A 15,451-nucleotide genomic window follows, 5' to 3' on the forward strand; every position below is an offset into this window, starting at 1 on the left:
GCTGAGATGTAGTTGTTCCATTTCTGGTAACATGAAACAGTTGACATTTTTGTCAATTGCCACGTGTCCCGGGGACCGCTCCAGTTTGAGCCTGGGGTGACTTTTACTTGGGCTTTTGTAACATTTCCTTTGGGCCTGATTACTTACGGTCTATCACTATAAGAGAATAAGTTAGGAAGAGACATGTAGACTAGGATGAGTATACGAGGGAGGCAAGTGGTTCTTGTTACACGGGGAGCCAGAGAATTAAATGGACTTCTGATATGGGAGAATGGATTTTAAATATGGGTCAAGGAAAAGTTAGATGACGCAAAATAAAAGTGGATTCGATATGTATGGAATTTTTTTAGAGTTTACAACATCGATTATGGGAGCGCAGATTACAAGTTACTTCCTCTGTCCCATTCATTTATATACATTTTTCTTTTTTGGATTTCCAATTCAATTCTATACATTTAAAATTTACCAAAAATAGTAAAAGTTTAATAATATAAAAATCAACTACATCCACTATTTTCTCCCACTACACTCACTTTATCCATTAAATATTGATTGGTCCCACCACTTTACCCAACTTTATATTTTTTTTCATTAGATTATATTTGGTAAGTGTGCACACAACTTCTAAGTTTTGCCCTGCACGTCAAATTTTAAATATACTGAGGATGGACATTTGGGGACTGGGGATAATATCCTAATACGTGGGAAAAGTAATGGAGTTTTGGAGTGTGCGCGCCTGCCTGTGTGAGTAAGAGATAGAGACATTGCAGCAGCATTTGTTATGTTTCACGAGTTTAGCTACCAGTTCCAGGCTCTACTGTTCAGACCCCCCCTTAAGTGCAGCTGATGTACTGTATGACAATGACAATTTACATGACGGAGGATAATCATGCTTTGAGGACCACTTTTGATTTGTAACAAAAGAAGCATATAAACCTGTAACTACTCATACTTTTTCTGCCAAAAATGGTGCTTGCTTACTTTTCATAATGTGTGATGCATATATTTTTCAAGAAGATATTATCTAGAAAAAAAGAAGAAACATATCAATTATTCAAGTGAAACTAACAGGGGATAAGGGAGCATGTCTGATTCCTATCATACACAGCTCCATTCTTTTAATTGAGATGGAAGTAGAATATGCAAGGGATAATCTACTCCATCTGGAGGAAAACGACTTGCCAATCAGAAAAGAAAACACAAATATATAGATAACTATACAATAAAACTTGTCTAGACTGAAATTATTCCCATAAACATATATCCATATCTTGCCACTCTGCCCCTGATGATATATGTTTCAATGTTTTTTGTAATACTAATCCACATCTTAAACTCCATCAATCCGATTTTAAAAAGACAAAACCATCAATCCAAAAAACGGCCGTTCAAAACCACATAACTTCAACCACCTAAACTAACACTAGAATTACTACTACTAGAGGGCCAAAACCACACTATACACAGAGGGAACAGAAGACAAGGAAGCAACTATCTTGATAGTCAACGAAGTTTGTTCTGAGCAACAGCATGGCACAACTCATCCTCATAGAACAGAACACGATTTGAAGCGAATGACTTGAACAAAGATTTTTGTAAAGCTGAAGGTCCCATGCACCGTGCAGAAAATGTTGGCTCCTGGAACAGAACAGCTGCAATTTGTGGCCCCTCAGATAACTTAATACGAGACGGTGGGCGAGGACCATGTTTGGGTGCTTTAGGGGTTTTTGGAGTTCGCAAAAAAATACCCTTGCCATCTCCCCTGCTGCAAGAAGTCTCAAAACAATAAATTTCAACCCAAATGACATCATCAAAAAAAAATGTGCTAGTAAAAAAAAAGATTGAAGCATATACCTGAAAGGCCAGTGTTCTGTAGGGAGTGGCGTCATGGTTCTCAACATCTCCTGTCGAGAACGGTCTGGAGTAGTATAATTAAAATAAAACTGCCTAGCCACTACAACCTGCTCAGATTGCATTAGTTAATTCCCATTATAAGTCTCCGTTTCAGGACAGATACAAACAGATGTACAAACAGGAAGATGTGTGTATAAAGAGAGACTTACAGCTTTTCTGATCCTCTGGGAAACATGGAAAACGGCTTTAAGCTGGTCATGGTGCAGGTGACACATTATCTTGATCTTCAAACACAATAAAATGAACACAAATCAGCTTGACTTAAAGCAAACAAATTTGTTATAAAAAGTATTGTGTTCAGGTGTTAATAATGTAAAAAAAATATTAGTACTAAACAAGATTATCCAATGTAGAGCAATATATAATGATGTCAAACAAGATAATAGACAACAAGGTTGCTATTGTATTCTGGTGTAAATTGGTGGCCCACAAGATGATAGACAACAAGGTTGTTATTGTATTATGTTGACAACGGATGGAGCTCATAACTAGGAAATATGTGTCATGTCATTAAACTAATTGCGTTGGTCTTGTTGTCAAAAAGGGAACTGCTTCTAAGCAATCATTGTTTAAGAGTTGCAACAAAAAGATAGACAAGGAAACGACAAACATGGTATTAGATAAAACCAAGCAGGACAGTTTAATCAGTAGCTATTAAGTTACAAACGACAAAGAACTCGTGACCACAATTTAACAGAAAATAGATAGACAAATAAAGCAAATCAGATTATAAGTTTCTATGTAGATAAGTGCCTAATAAATCTCTAGTTGACATTAATCTTAGTTATCATCACGAATCATCTTGTCTCCTTCCGCCTCCTTAAAGTTTGGAAAGTCATAAAAAGTTCAATGAATATTCTTTGCACAAATTTTGTCGCGTGTATTCTTCATCTACTCCAAAGATTCGTATAATTCACAAGAGCACAAACTTCAACAATAACTATCAAAGGCAGATTCCAGGGAACAAAACATAGAAAGCTTGGCACTTCATCATTCAATTCATAGAATATATATAAACATATAAATCAAGAGAAGGACGATACCAATAAATCCATGGGAAGAGATTCGAGCCTGGACTCAGAATTACAGTCTTTCGCAGCAGACGGAGTCTTGGGAGTGCTCTGTAAATAATTAGGTTTAACAACATCAAAGGGTCCAACAGCAGGACCAAACCCCCTAACAGGTGACAAAAACAAAGGGCTTTCATCAGCAACACCCTTAGCACCCTCAAATTGAACATCACTTTCCTCGATCTTGTGAACACCATCCAAACCACCAATCCTTTCCTTCCCAATCTCAGCACAAGGCGCTGACTTGGCCTTCGAATATCGAATCTGAGCCAGAGCACCTGGCTTCAGATACTTATTACTTCTACTCCTAAGCCTTGGCTTGTGCTTAGCAGTCTTGGAATCTCTGTTCTGCGGTGACATCTTAACCATCTTTTCAACTATAAATTAATTCTCACAAACCCTAAAAAGGCAAGATATTCAATTGCTAAAATTGAAAATCATTTCCCTCAAAAGCTCAACCTGGTCAAAAACACCAAATCAAAAAACACCTCTAATTAGCATTAAAATCATAACTTTAACACACCCACATAAACAAAAAACAAAATCAAGAAAACCCCACCTCTAATTAGCATAAAAATCAAAACTTCAACACACCCATATAACCAAAAATCAAAGTAAGCAAACCCCACCTCTAATTAGCATAAAAATCAAAACTTAAACAGACCCATGAAAACATAAATCAAAATTAATGAACAGCCACAAGCCAAATCAAGATTCACACAATAAAACAGAGAGAAATGAAGAAAGATTAATTAATCAGTAGATACATACCTGAAAGGTAGAGAGACGAGAGAGAGTAAAGAAAGGCGGTTAGGGTTTGAAAGAATAACTTTATTTCTTGGGTTTGGTGAATTTATGTGGGGCGGCCTTTGGGGGTGTTTTTGAATTTATTTCGAATGCCCGCCAAAACCACCCCTTTTTTTTTATTTTTTTCATTTTCCCATAGTAATAGTAATAGGTTAGTACATATCTGCGATATTTTTGGCTGGAGAGAGAGTGCATATATCTTTATTTTATTTTATTTATTTTTCGAGAGAAATCTTTATCCAGCTATAACTATATATAGAATAGAGACGTAAATCTGTATCAAAATGAACGAATAATAATAATAATAATTATTATTATTATTAATTATATAATAGTTATAATTATAATTATAATAATAATGGTGATGGTGAATACGTGGCATTTTTTTATTGGATGCTAAAATAACTGGTGTGTGTAAATGTATGGTATCCTAGGTTTTTATTTACCGGAGACCTGACAATTAGGGGGTATCCTATGGCGCTGATACGGTACTGCCGCATTTATAGCTGTGTTTATTTATTCCTTTTATATATACCAGTCTTTTAACATTCGATACTTTTTAATAATATATTTTATAATATAATTTTTAATAGTTAAAAAATAAATCGAAGAATATAATAAATTATAACAATATATGTTTTTGTAATAATTTGAGACTTGACTGAAAATAAATAATATAATATAATATATTGTTTAAATAAAGAGTATAAAAGTTTAAATATAATAAGCTGTTGACGTGGTTCGAACCCGGAATCCATGAGAGCAGTTTAAATATTAATATAATAATATTTTTTTATTATATCCAATGGTTCTCATTTTTCTGACTTTAGATCTGACGGTTGTTATTTGTCGTATCAAACAACTGTACCGAGTAACTACCAAACAACTGTACTGAATAACTACTAAATAGAGGGTGTTCTACTTATAATAGTATAGTATGGATAGATAGTATAGATATATCCAGTGCAGCTTTAATTACAATTAATTCATTTTATAACGAATATTAGCACGGTACTATCAAATTAGTTTAGTGGGTCAAAATTATACTGTAAATTTATTTATTAATTTTAATAAAACTTTTTTGTTGATGAGAAAACTTACTCCTACCATTTTAAAATAGACTTTTTTCGGTACACTTCAACCACCTAGTTGGAATATTTATTTTCACATATTTTTTTAAAATAAAAATATTTTACTAAAATCGTAATTTACAAAAATGAAGTTTAAATTAATTATTCTCACTACATGATCAAAATTCTTTAAAGTACTTGTCTTTCGTTCTATATACGATAATATTCTTTTAGCAATTCAGCTTCTTTGTTTGAGAATATACTCTCTGTAATTTACTGTATATCTTCATTGTCGTAATTATACATGATACTTTCTCTCAATTTTCAAAAAACCTTCGGAAATCCTGAATTTATTCATCATTTCACAGTTCACAATAAAATTGATAATTTCAAATCATTATTGGGTCCGTTTTTTCCATTAAGCCCACTTCATTAAAATGCACCTGTTTGGCAATTTCAGATATGGTTTATTTGTGATCATTTTAGAGTAAAAAAAGAATGTTAGGAATCCTAGCATTCTCATTCACCATTTTCATTCACATGTCTTTTACCACTAATAAATTTTTCGGGAGTCCAGATGTTGTCAAAAGATTCAAAACAAGGCTAGTGTCTTCATTTATGAAAAAACGAAAGGGAAAAAAGAGTTAATCTAATATTGACATAGTATGCACTATGCAGTAATCCAGTTCACAAGTATTCTATACAATTCTTTGGCAAAATACGACCCAACATTTTAAACTTCATAAAGATCAAAAAGAAAATTTTGATGGAGGTTACAGAAATACAGCACTAAGGCAACAGACAATACAAAATTTAATTTCTCTTCATATACGAGCAACATAAGAGTTAGCCTGAGTGACATATCTTACCCAGCGGTATGGGTTGTAGGTTTTGGACTTCTTAGCTATCTGCAGGTATTTCACCTACAATGTTGCAGCAAAAGAATAAATTGATCAGTTATATTAAACATATTTTGCAAGACACGGGATAGAGCTGGACATCACAAACTAGTTTAGAGTCACTGCAATGGCATCGTCTAGCAAATAGGAAAGAGAGCCTGAGCCAAGGATTAGGTGGAAAACATGACAGAAAGGCATGGATGCTGCTTCTCAACGGGGCAGGGAAAACGGGGAACCCGCCCCCATCCCGACCCAAATGGGGCCGCCCCGCCCCATTTAAATGGGGAATGGGCCAGTGATGGGGATGAAAAGTTTACCCCGTTTAAATATGGGGCGGGTATGGTATTTTATATGATCCCGCCGGGGAAAACCCGCCCCGTCCCAAATATAATATAATATATATTTTTTATATTATAATATTTTATATCGTGTAGTAAAATATGTTTATAATATAGAATAAACTATAATTTATTTCAGTTATATACATAATAAAATAAATATATTGCATAGAGTGTTTTAAATCATCTATGCATTTCTTTTAAATAATATATTATAAAAAAATTATTGATTTTTTCTAAAAAGTTAATACTAAACAAGGTGATGGGGCAGGGTGGCGGTTAAGATTTTTCCCTGGGGGCGGGGATGGGGATACATTATAAATCCCTGCGGGGAACGTGGCGGGTATGGGGCAAATATTTTTTATACGGGGTGGGTATGGGAATGACGATCCCCGCCCCGTACCCGCCCCACCGAGAACCCTAATGCAAAATGGCTAAGGCACCCGAGACAAACCTAGTCAGGGTCGACAATTACCTGCAACTTTGAAGCATTGTACATAGGTATGGTGAAGGTCATGCTAACAGGTCCAGCTTCTTTTGTAATATTGCCTGTGAATGAAACATCAAAAGTCATTTATAGGCATACTTATGACAGATCAAGTGTTGAAACTGATCAAGTGTTGAATAAAATCCTACCATGAGATTCTTGAGAAAATGTTAGCTTGGCACGCAATGTATGTTCAGATCCACCCACAATCTGTTTAGTGAAAATATCAATAAGTAAATTAAAGGTTGCATGCCAATGCGGAAGAAAATTAATTTCTAAAGCCATATCCAAATGCTTGGCAAACTGAATAATGGAAAGCAATAAAGACTTGAACAGATATTAAAAGCATTACCTTCTTTAAATTCCATTCTAGTCTCTTGTTTGACTCCCTAAAATCTGTGGTCTGTCCTACTGCTCCAGGTTCCAACTCAAAACTAACTCTGAAGATTATTAAATTCATATGAATGCCATAACCATCAAATCCCAAGGTAGTAAGTAATTTAGCAATAACACTGTTCAATTTTGTTACGCTAATTGATAATTTAGAAATATATATAGTATAGATATATACATATTCCAGTAGACCAGTACCCACATTTTCATAGAGAGAGAAAAGGCTCTGCTACCAGAAGCAAAGATGTCTATACATCAAACAACAAATAATCCCCTATATGCTTTACTTGTGCAATTGATTCTTTTACCCTTCCGTTCTCCAATCCCTAGGTTTATTTAAGTTCCTATAACTTATTATTATTGCAATTGCTGTATTTTTTTTATTAATACTCTATTTATATTTTTGGTACAAAATTTTCCGGACAGAACCCTTTACATCCATTAATTTACTTATAAATTTCCCCCCTTAATTGTAATATGAGAAACTCACAATTCCTAGGTACAAAACTGAAATTCATAGACTATAAGTGGGAAAAAGAAATTGTATGAATTGAGTAAAATCTTAGGTGAAAAAAATTTATCTCACACAAAGTAAGTAACAATTTCCACAAATCAGAAAAATAACTTGAAGATAATTTTGACTCTAAAACGTAAAAACCATTACCTGCTTGTATACGCTGGGAGTGGCATCTGTACTGCAATCGCGTTTGCAGTGATACTCGAGGCAAACTCAGCCCGTATCTTCAGAATCACCTCAGCCTTTGAACATTAAACAAAATCAAATTGTATGAAAAAGACCTTCACTGTGATTAAAAGTTCACAAATACCCATAAAAGTTCTTCTGAATAGCTTAATACTATTCCATCATGACAGACAATACCAATACAGCTTATTCTGACAGATTAAAACTATTTATGTAACTCTCACTCTATGTGATACATATTTCTTGGCAAATGTTAAGCCCAAGTGTCCTGCGAGCACCGTTATCACGTCGACGACTAGTCGGCGACTAGTCGCTAAGTCGCTGGGAGAAAAATAGTCGAGGAGCGACTTTATATTCTGGCGTCCAAGGGTTTTACCCGACCCGACCCAGTACCCGACCCGTCCCAATAATAGAAATAGGGTTTTTTTTAACCCAGAACTTACCCGATTGATATCTTAGAATGAAAGAAAAGGTTTGGGGCGGCTACAATTAACCACATCCATCTCCAGATCCATCTCCGGCTGCTATCTCGGGCCATGAATTCCGGCTCGCTGACGAGTAAAGGTACTACTTCTTCTTCTTCTTCTTCTTCTTCTTCTTCTTCTTTCTTCCTCTTCTTCTTCTTTCTTCCTCTTCTTCTTACTTCTTCATCTCTCCTCTGACTATTATGTACGTGTCTATATACATGTTTTGTATATATGGACACGTATAGTTTTTTTTTCTTTTTGGGTAATTATATGGACACGTATGTCCAACTATAATAAAAACTGGACACATATAGTTTTTTATTCTGTTTTATAAAAAAACTTTTTTAATCATTTTTTTCTTTTTCTGTTTCTATTATCTATTTCATTACCTGTTTACAGAAAAAATAAATTTTAATTCTTCTTTTATTCGAAAATCGAATTTTAATTATTTTTTTACACAAAAAATTGAATTTTTATTTGTTTTTTTAATTTTTAATTCATAAATTGATTTTACCAGTTTGAAAGTTTTAAATTTATCCAATTAAATATATATACTCAATTGTGCAATCTCCATGTTGCATATCTTTACTTATTCACTCATTCTGCCACTTCTCTGCAGGGTTACTCGAGGAAGAGATGGAGAGGGAGTATGAGATTTTAAGATGGATGACTTAGTTATGTTTTTATTTGATTAGAGATGTTTGACTTTGGGTATTTGAACTTAATATCTATTAGTTTTTATTTGAACTATAATTTTGAAGTATGTTTACTTATATTATATATTATAATTACTCTAAATAGGATATTGTCGACTTTTTACGACTAGTCGGGCGACTTGTCGACTAGTCAATTCCACGGTACTCGGGCTCGACTTGTCGACTTGTCGACTTAACAACCTTGCCTGCGAGTTCATATGAAAGTCAGAAGGACTGTAATATACCTTGAGTGATCCAGCTTCTTCAATGAGGGTGTTGACTCGAAATGGAGGCTTAAACTCTTGAGTTATACGGTAATTCATGACAGGAAACTCGCCATCTGGCGGTACCTGGTGCATCAAGTGAAATGAACCATTTCAAGCAAATAAAAGAATTTTGACTGCTACAAAACCTGGTCTGTGTTATACTAAAAACTTACCAGACTCATTGTTCTGTCAACTTCAAAACTATCTAGATGAACGGATTCGTGGAAATTACAGTCATCTAGTATTACTGCTCCGGCTCCAGAAGAACCGCCATAATCTACCACAGAAGCATGTACATATCAGAAGGGCATGGATGTACATGAAGCGACTAGATGAAAGGAAAAGGTTAGTTTTCTACCGGGTAAAATTGAAAGGAAAGCTAAGAGAAACTTAGGAGACAACCAAAGTTTCATAAAAAATTTAGCCCATTATTACAAGCAGTAATTTTTTTTTACGAACATTAAAAAGACCAACATATGGAATACATATTAAAGTAATCTGATACTGCATATCCAACAAGTAGACCAGAACAATACCATAAATTGATCGTCCACCTCTTCCTATGCTAAGATCTTCATTTAAAGCCAAACGAATTTCTGGATTGCCTGTAAGATAACTCTTCATTTGAATGGTGCCATCAATCTCAGAAGTGAGGATATACCCCTGTTCAAATAAACATCTTTATAAGATATGTTATGCTTCTCAGGTTGATCAATTAGCAATAGTTCCATACCAATGACCCAAAAATGTATTTATCACTCAGTGTAATTAAACAGACGTATCTAAGATCATATGGTTGCAGTGTAAATTAAGAAAGTGAGGAGCATAGCTTCATAGAATTTATTATCCTGCCACCAAATACCAACCCTAATTTTCTTAACATTTTTGCCCCTATGTCATTTATGTAAGCATATTTAATACTTTCAATCTTCTTTTTCTTTCGAATAAGATGACCAATCATACCATTATTCTTGTTTACAGCCATGCTTGGTGAATATTTTATACTCCTTGTTAATTTAAATGTTAATAAGGAATAGAACCCATGACCTTTGTCATGGGAGAGGGTCACCTTGGGTAAACCCTCAACCTCCGGTATCTCACACTTAATACTTCAAACTTTAGCAAAGATCAAATGATATTTTAGGAAAATTCATGAAAAAGGCTTACGCTAGAGCTGAATGTCACACTTATTTTCTCAATTATATCCACAAAAATTTCCTCTCTCTTCCTACCCCCTGGTTCATTTGCTACCACCGATTTTGTGACAGCTGTTCCTGGCATTCTTTTGGTCCCTTGCTGCACGCATAAAAGTTATAATGTCAGTAACATCTATGGTCTAGCTGCAAATAACTAAGACTTCTCCTGATCTATGCATGTCATACTGGAACAACTTGGAAAATTTAGTACCATAAAGATGGAAGCAGGACCAAGGGTTGGCAAACGTCCTGCATCAATCAAGATTGGCTCATTGAATACGGAAGCTTTTAGAACTTCAGTGGATGTTGTTTGAACATAACCAAAATCCTAAAAATGCAAAAAGAAATTATTAAAGCATAGATTTTCTATTAAAAAAAAGCTAGTTTAGTTACACCAGGTTCTTGGTAACCTGCAAAACAATTAATTAGATTCTTAGACCGCTGTCAAAAAGGACCTAAACATGTTTTCCTAAGAACTGACTTGTTATAAGTAGTCAGAAGATAAAGTAGCTAAAAGATTGAGCAGTTAACTATTACAAAAACATGTATCACATACCCAAAGAGCAAAGAAAATTTATTCACCTTCAACATAATAAAATATTGATTTAAGTAAATGCATTTTGAAGGCAATAGAGACTGGAATCTAAGAAAATTATTGCCTGACTAGTCTAATTATCTTTAATCATGATCGCCTCGTATTTGAGTTGATCTATGTTGAGGATTACATCAGTTATTATTAATAGGATGTGACAGAATCGTATACCACACAGAAAATAGCAGTGCAAGCATAAATTTTGTGAAAAGCTTGATCTCAACAGGGTAATGTCCTATCTAAATTGCTTATGCAATTAATGACTAATAAGACTTCGTTTGCATAAAGCAGTAGAGAACACATGTTTAAGAACATAAACAACTAAATCAACAACAGTTTGCTAAAGAAAGTACCGGAGTCAATATGACTGGAATTAGAACATTCGGTGCAAAAAGTCCAGAACACACTATGAGCTTGTCATGGTCCATAGGGGAATACTTATTGTATTTAATCATATTAATAATGTAACAGTGGAATTTTAAGTGGTATTCATGGAGACAACTGGTGAAGTCTAACCGTGGCTGTCATGGACGCTGGTTTCTTGTTGCCAAAGCTCAGTTGAGAGAGAGTCTGGGAAATAATCTAGGAGGGGAAGAGGACCTAATTTGTTTTGAAAGAGAAGCTTACTTAAGAAGCAGATTTTGGAGACGTAATTTAGAATTATGAAGTTCTATTAGTGGAAGAAACAGAATCAAGATAATTTAAGGATCCTCCGTCTCACTGATTCTGAGAACAAACAAAGTACTACCCCCAGGTAACCAGGTTTACTGGCCTACTGCCAAATCTAGGTTTAGATAGTTATACTGCTGTTTCTATATAGTACTCATGACCATGCTTATAAAATTGGCAACCTTAGATTTAGAAATTGTCATCCCAACGACTTCTATGCAGATCCACCGAAGAATCAATGACGAAAACTGCACTTACAAAAAACTGCAATTCCTTAATCTCTTAAGGTCCATCTAATAGCTTCAGTTCACACTCTTTATCGCTCTACAGCTAATCTGGAAGACAGAAGATATATCTGTGCATGTATACAATTCGTAGCGAGAAATTTAGTGGCAGAGGAAAGTGCAAATTGGAGAGAGTTGAAGCGGCATGTGAGTGCCAAATGGTGTATGCCAGAGCATTCTGCACTAATATATCTTAATTGAATCGATTTCATTTCTTTAGTAATTAGTAGTACTTCCTGTGACATGCCACGTGATAGTCCTTAGTACTAACTGTAAATATGCCTATATTAATTTATTAAACGGTCTCCAACCAGCAACAAATAAGCAAAAAAACAAGAACCAGCTATGCCCAAAAGCAATATATAAGCAATATATAATCAATTCACACATAAACTTTCCGGGTTGTATCAGAGATTCAAAAACTTTTGGACATCATCATTCTTGGTTTCATTAACTTCTAAGCAGCACTTTCAAAGTTCTGTCTACATGAAGGCAGAACCTTAATGTCACAAGGAAAAAGAAGTAAACTTTAACAATCTATCCAAAAGCACACGAAATATGTTACCAGCTAGAAGTGTCAAAAACATAGATACGAGTTTAAGTGCCGAACTCAGTACTCCCTCTATTTTTTATTACATGATGCTTGACTTTTTGCACACACTTCAATGTCCTTTGACCGGATAGTTATATACATTTTTTTAAAAGAAATCTTTTTTTAATAAAAGTAGACAATATATATTACTCCCTCTGTCCCGGAAAGCTTGAACCGGTCAATAATGCACGACAATTAAGAAAGTTACAGTTGACTAATGTTAATTTTATGTTATACTCTCAGAAACTGACACGTGCAAAATGGCAGTAATGTTCCCTCTACTTTCCAGGTGGAGAAGTGCTGTCCAAATATCCATGTTGTACTTCTATTTAATTTAATCGCCTGTCGTGTAAAACTACTGTGGAGCATTATTGGATTCAGAAAAAGTAATTTTATAATCTTAAAGTTGGTTTCCAAAAATAAATGGATCAAACTTTTTGAGACATCCAAAAAAGGAAAGTGTGTCAATCTTTTTGGGGCGGTGGGAGTATAATTTACAAAAAGAAAATTTTAAAAAATATATTTAAACTACCCGGTCAAAGGATATTGAAATGTGTGCCAAAAGTCAAGCGTCATTTAATAAAAAATAGAGGGAGTAATATTTTATAAATATTTGCATTTTGTTTTCTAAAAATGAAGTGTCAAATGTTTAAAACCATATTTAAGTAACAAATATCCTATGCAGGTACTGGAGGCGAAATAAAGAGACCATGTAGCATGGCACATAAGTAAGACTGTAAGAATACTTACAATTACTTCATCGAGCAATTCGTACACGAGCACAAAATTTTTTCTTAACGAATCCTCATTCAAAATTCCCAGATAATCTTTGGTGACTCTTGCAATCCTCTGCAAAAGCTCCAGGACAAGAGAAGGTGACACATTGGATCTAGTTGTCGCCGCAAACAGCAATCCAACTACCTTCACATGAAAGTAGTTTACGCCATCCACATTCTGCAAGCACATATATAAATCAGGAAACACTGCATTAATTATGTATATACATTATTGCAGTTCAAAAGTAAATTTATATCATCACTCACATATGTTCTAGCATTTGACATTACCCAGAAACACTTGGTTTTAATAATTAAAACCTTTTTATTCCATCAAATCCATTATCATTTTCTGCAATATATGCAAAAGAGTCTGGTACAACTCCACATTTATCTATAGACAGAACCCAGTCAAGCTTTGTCACATGAACCTCGAGCCGTTCCTTATCAGCTAAATTAATATTTGTATTTGGGTTGAAAGGCACTTGCGTGTGTTAAGTAAATCTAACTCTTAAGTGATGTGATGGATCTAAATGTATGGTTTGTATAACGAAAGTATGAATAATATGATTAGAACTTTCAACCGAGTCTTCAAGCTTATATAGCAGAACTGAGGTATAAGCTCGACTCGAGATGCTTCTCAGAAATTTTTTTGCACCCACTACACTCGAGCTCTAACTCTAGGTTATTTTGCGAACAATTCAGTTACTTAAACAGCCCTACCTCTAGAGACACAAGTCTCAGAGTACTTTCTTGGAATTCCACCATTTAAAATTCTAGTTGTGTAGTGAGTTTGCAATAATATAGGAACTCAGAGTGTATTAGGAACTATAAAATTACATAACAGTTTTTAATACTGAAAGAAACACCTACAAAGACAGGAGGTGCCTCTTCCTCACCATCCTCCTTCCAAAACTTTACTTTACGGAAAAAAATCTCGGCACTTCCCTTTTGCACATCTCCGCGATCTGCATCATTGTAGTATCACATGTAAAAAAAACCACATACGACTTATTATAGCTACTTTATGCACATCAATTGTACTCCCACTTGAAGTGAAACAGTGTATGCAGATGAATTATAATAATTTTAACTAGAATTCAACCTAACCGTCTTTCACACACATAGGCTATCAAGTTTAAGTGTATGCAGATGAATTATAATAATTTTAACTAGAATTCAACCCAACGGTCTTTCACACACATAGGCTATCAAGTTTTAATTTATAAACAAGTAGATAACTATTGTTACTCAAAATTGTCAACAGAACTTGTTTATTATCGAAACAATCATCTGTTTGCCTAGGCCTTCTCTATATTTCTCACGTAATAAGAATATATAGTCCTTATATATAAACCTGAAATCACTGCTAACATTTCTTTAAATTGTTCGACAACTAGGCAATCATATAAAGCGATAAGCTCACAATAAGCTCGATGATCCAACATTTCTTAGGATGAATATTATTCGGAGAAACGAGTGTTAAAAACAATGGAATATACATATAAGTTAGTTAGATTTCAGTTAGTGTACCAGTATAGATTCAACAATTGAAGTGATAACAAGTTATGAGATAAGCAAAATTAACAAAATCAAATATCAAATACAGAGAAGTAAACGATGATTCATTTATGAAATTATTGAAAGCAGATCCACTGAAATTTTGCAGAATTAAGGATCCAAAAGGAGAGAGAGCTCACAGTCACGGAAAACGATATTGTCGCCTCTCTGAGATAAAACGAAGAATTGAGAGATCATCACTGGCCTCAGATCGGGCTGGGCTACGATTTACTATGTGTGAGTGTGTGTGTGTGTGTGTATGAATCTGCCGTTCTTTCTGATGTTTAAGATGGAATTCGTTTATATCAATTTTAGAGTACTTAAATTTTGTTCAACATTTTGGTTGAATGGAAATCGGGATTAACAAGCAAATGTAAAACAATTAAAACTCGCGAAAAAATGGTCGTGAAAAAAAATTTAAATTTTCTTTTTTATAAGTTCATGAAAATAAAGTGCTTGGCCCTAACTTGGCCCGTCAATGAATGAAATAATTATAAAAATTAGTATTTAGCTTTTCATTAGAAATTTTTTTACAATATTATAAATTTTTGTTTTTTTAAAATAAATAACATTTTTTTCTAATTATAAAAGTAATTTAATTGATGTTAGTTAATGAAAAACATGTCTCAGGTAAAAGAAATATTTTGAACAAAATATTGATTTATGCAATAAT

General features: G+C 34.1%; 2 protein-coding genes across 3 annotated transcripts; both read right to left on the reverse strand.

Moving 5' to 3' along the window:
* Positions 1–1,188: 1,188 nt before the first annotated feature.
* Positions 1,189–3,889, reverse strand: LOC141712606 (F-box protein At4g35930). Of its 2 annotated transcripts, none has more exons than XM_074515606.1 (5): positions 3,756–3,889; positions 2,958–3,443; positions 2,064–2,138; positions 1,855–1,961; positions 1,189–1,762 (listed from the first exon to the last, which is right to left on the reverse strand). In XM_074515606.1, the coding sequence occupies exons 2-5, from the start codon at positions 3,351–3,353 to the stop codon at positions 1,504–1,506; spliced, it is 837 nt and encodes a 278-aa protein (XP_074371707.1). In that variant the 5' UTR covers positions 3,354–3,443; positions 3,756–3,889; the 3' UTR covers positions 1,189–1,503. The 2 variants fall into 2 exon arrangements, with proteins under 2 accessions (XP_074371707.1, XP_074371706.1); XM_074515605.1 differs by having other exon boundaries at positions 1,189–1,765.
* A 1,601-nt stretch (positions 3,890–5,490) lies between these two features.
* On the reverse strand, positions 5,491–15,145 carry LOC141712607 (AP-4 complex subunit mu). Its single transcript, XM_074515607.1, has 13 exons — positions 14,919–15,145; positions 14,092–14,186; positions 13,193–13,396; positions 10,517–10,633; positions 10,277–10,405; positions 9,646–9,772; positions 9,283–9,386; positions 9,089–9,193; positions 7,643–7,737; positions 6,938–7,025; positions 6,735–6,795; positions 6,574–6,647; positions 5,491–5,784 (listed from the first exon to the last, which is right to left on the reverse strand). The coding sequence occupies exons 1-13, from the start codon at positions 14,974–14,976 to the stop codon at positions 5,686–5,688; spliced, it is 1,356 nt and encodes a 451-aa protein (XP_074371708.1). The 5' UTR covers positions 14,977–15,145; the 3' UTR covers positions 5,491–5,685.
* Positions 15,146–15,451: the final 306 nt, after the last annotated feature.

The sequence above is a fragment of the Apium graveolens genome, chromosome 3, assembly GCF_009905375.1.
Source record: "Apium graveolens cultivar Ventura chromosome 3, ASM990537v1, whole genome shotgun sequence".
In the NCBI taxonomy this organism is placed as follows: domain Eukaryota; kingdom Viridiplantae; phylum Streptophyta; class Magnoliopsida; order Apiales; family Apiaceae; genus Apium; species Apium graveolens.

Bases quoted from the DNA above. Each gene is read 5' to 3' on its own strand.
- LOC141712606 (XM_074515605.1), bottom strand. From the start codon at position 3,353: ATGGTTAAGATGTCACCGCAGAACAGAGATTCCAAGACTGCTAAGCAC. The intron at 1,962-2,063 runs GTAAGTCTCTCT...CAATCTGAGCAG, and splicing joins CCCAGAGGATCAGAAAAGCT to GTTGTAGTGGCTAGGCAGTT. The intron at 1,766-1,854 runs GTATATGCTTCA...GACTTCTTGCAG, and splicing joins ACAGAACACTGGCCTTTCAG to CAGGGGAGATGGCAAGGGTA.
- LOC141712607 (XM_074515607.1), bottom strand. From the start codon at position 14,976: ATGATCTCTCAATTCTTCGTTTTATCTCAGAGAGGCGACAATATCGTT. The intron at 10,406-10,516 runs GTACTAAATTTT...TTATGCGTGCAG, and splicing joins GTCCTGCTTCCATCTTTATG to CAAGGGACCAAAAGAATGCC. The intron at 5,785-6,573 runs GTAATTGTCGAC...GCAACATTGTAG, and splicing joins ACAATGCTTCAAAGTTGCAG to GTGAAATACCTGCAGATAGC.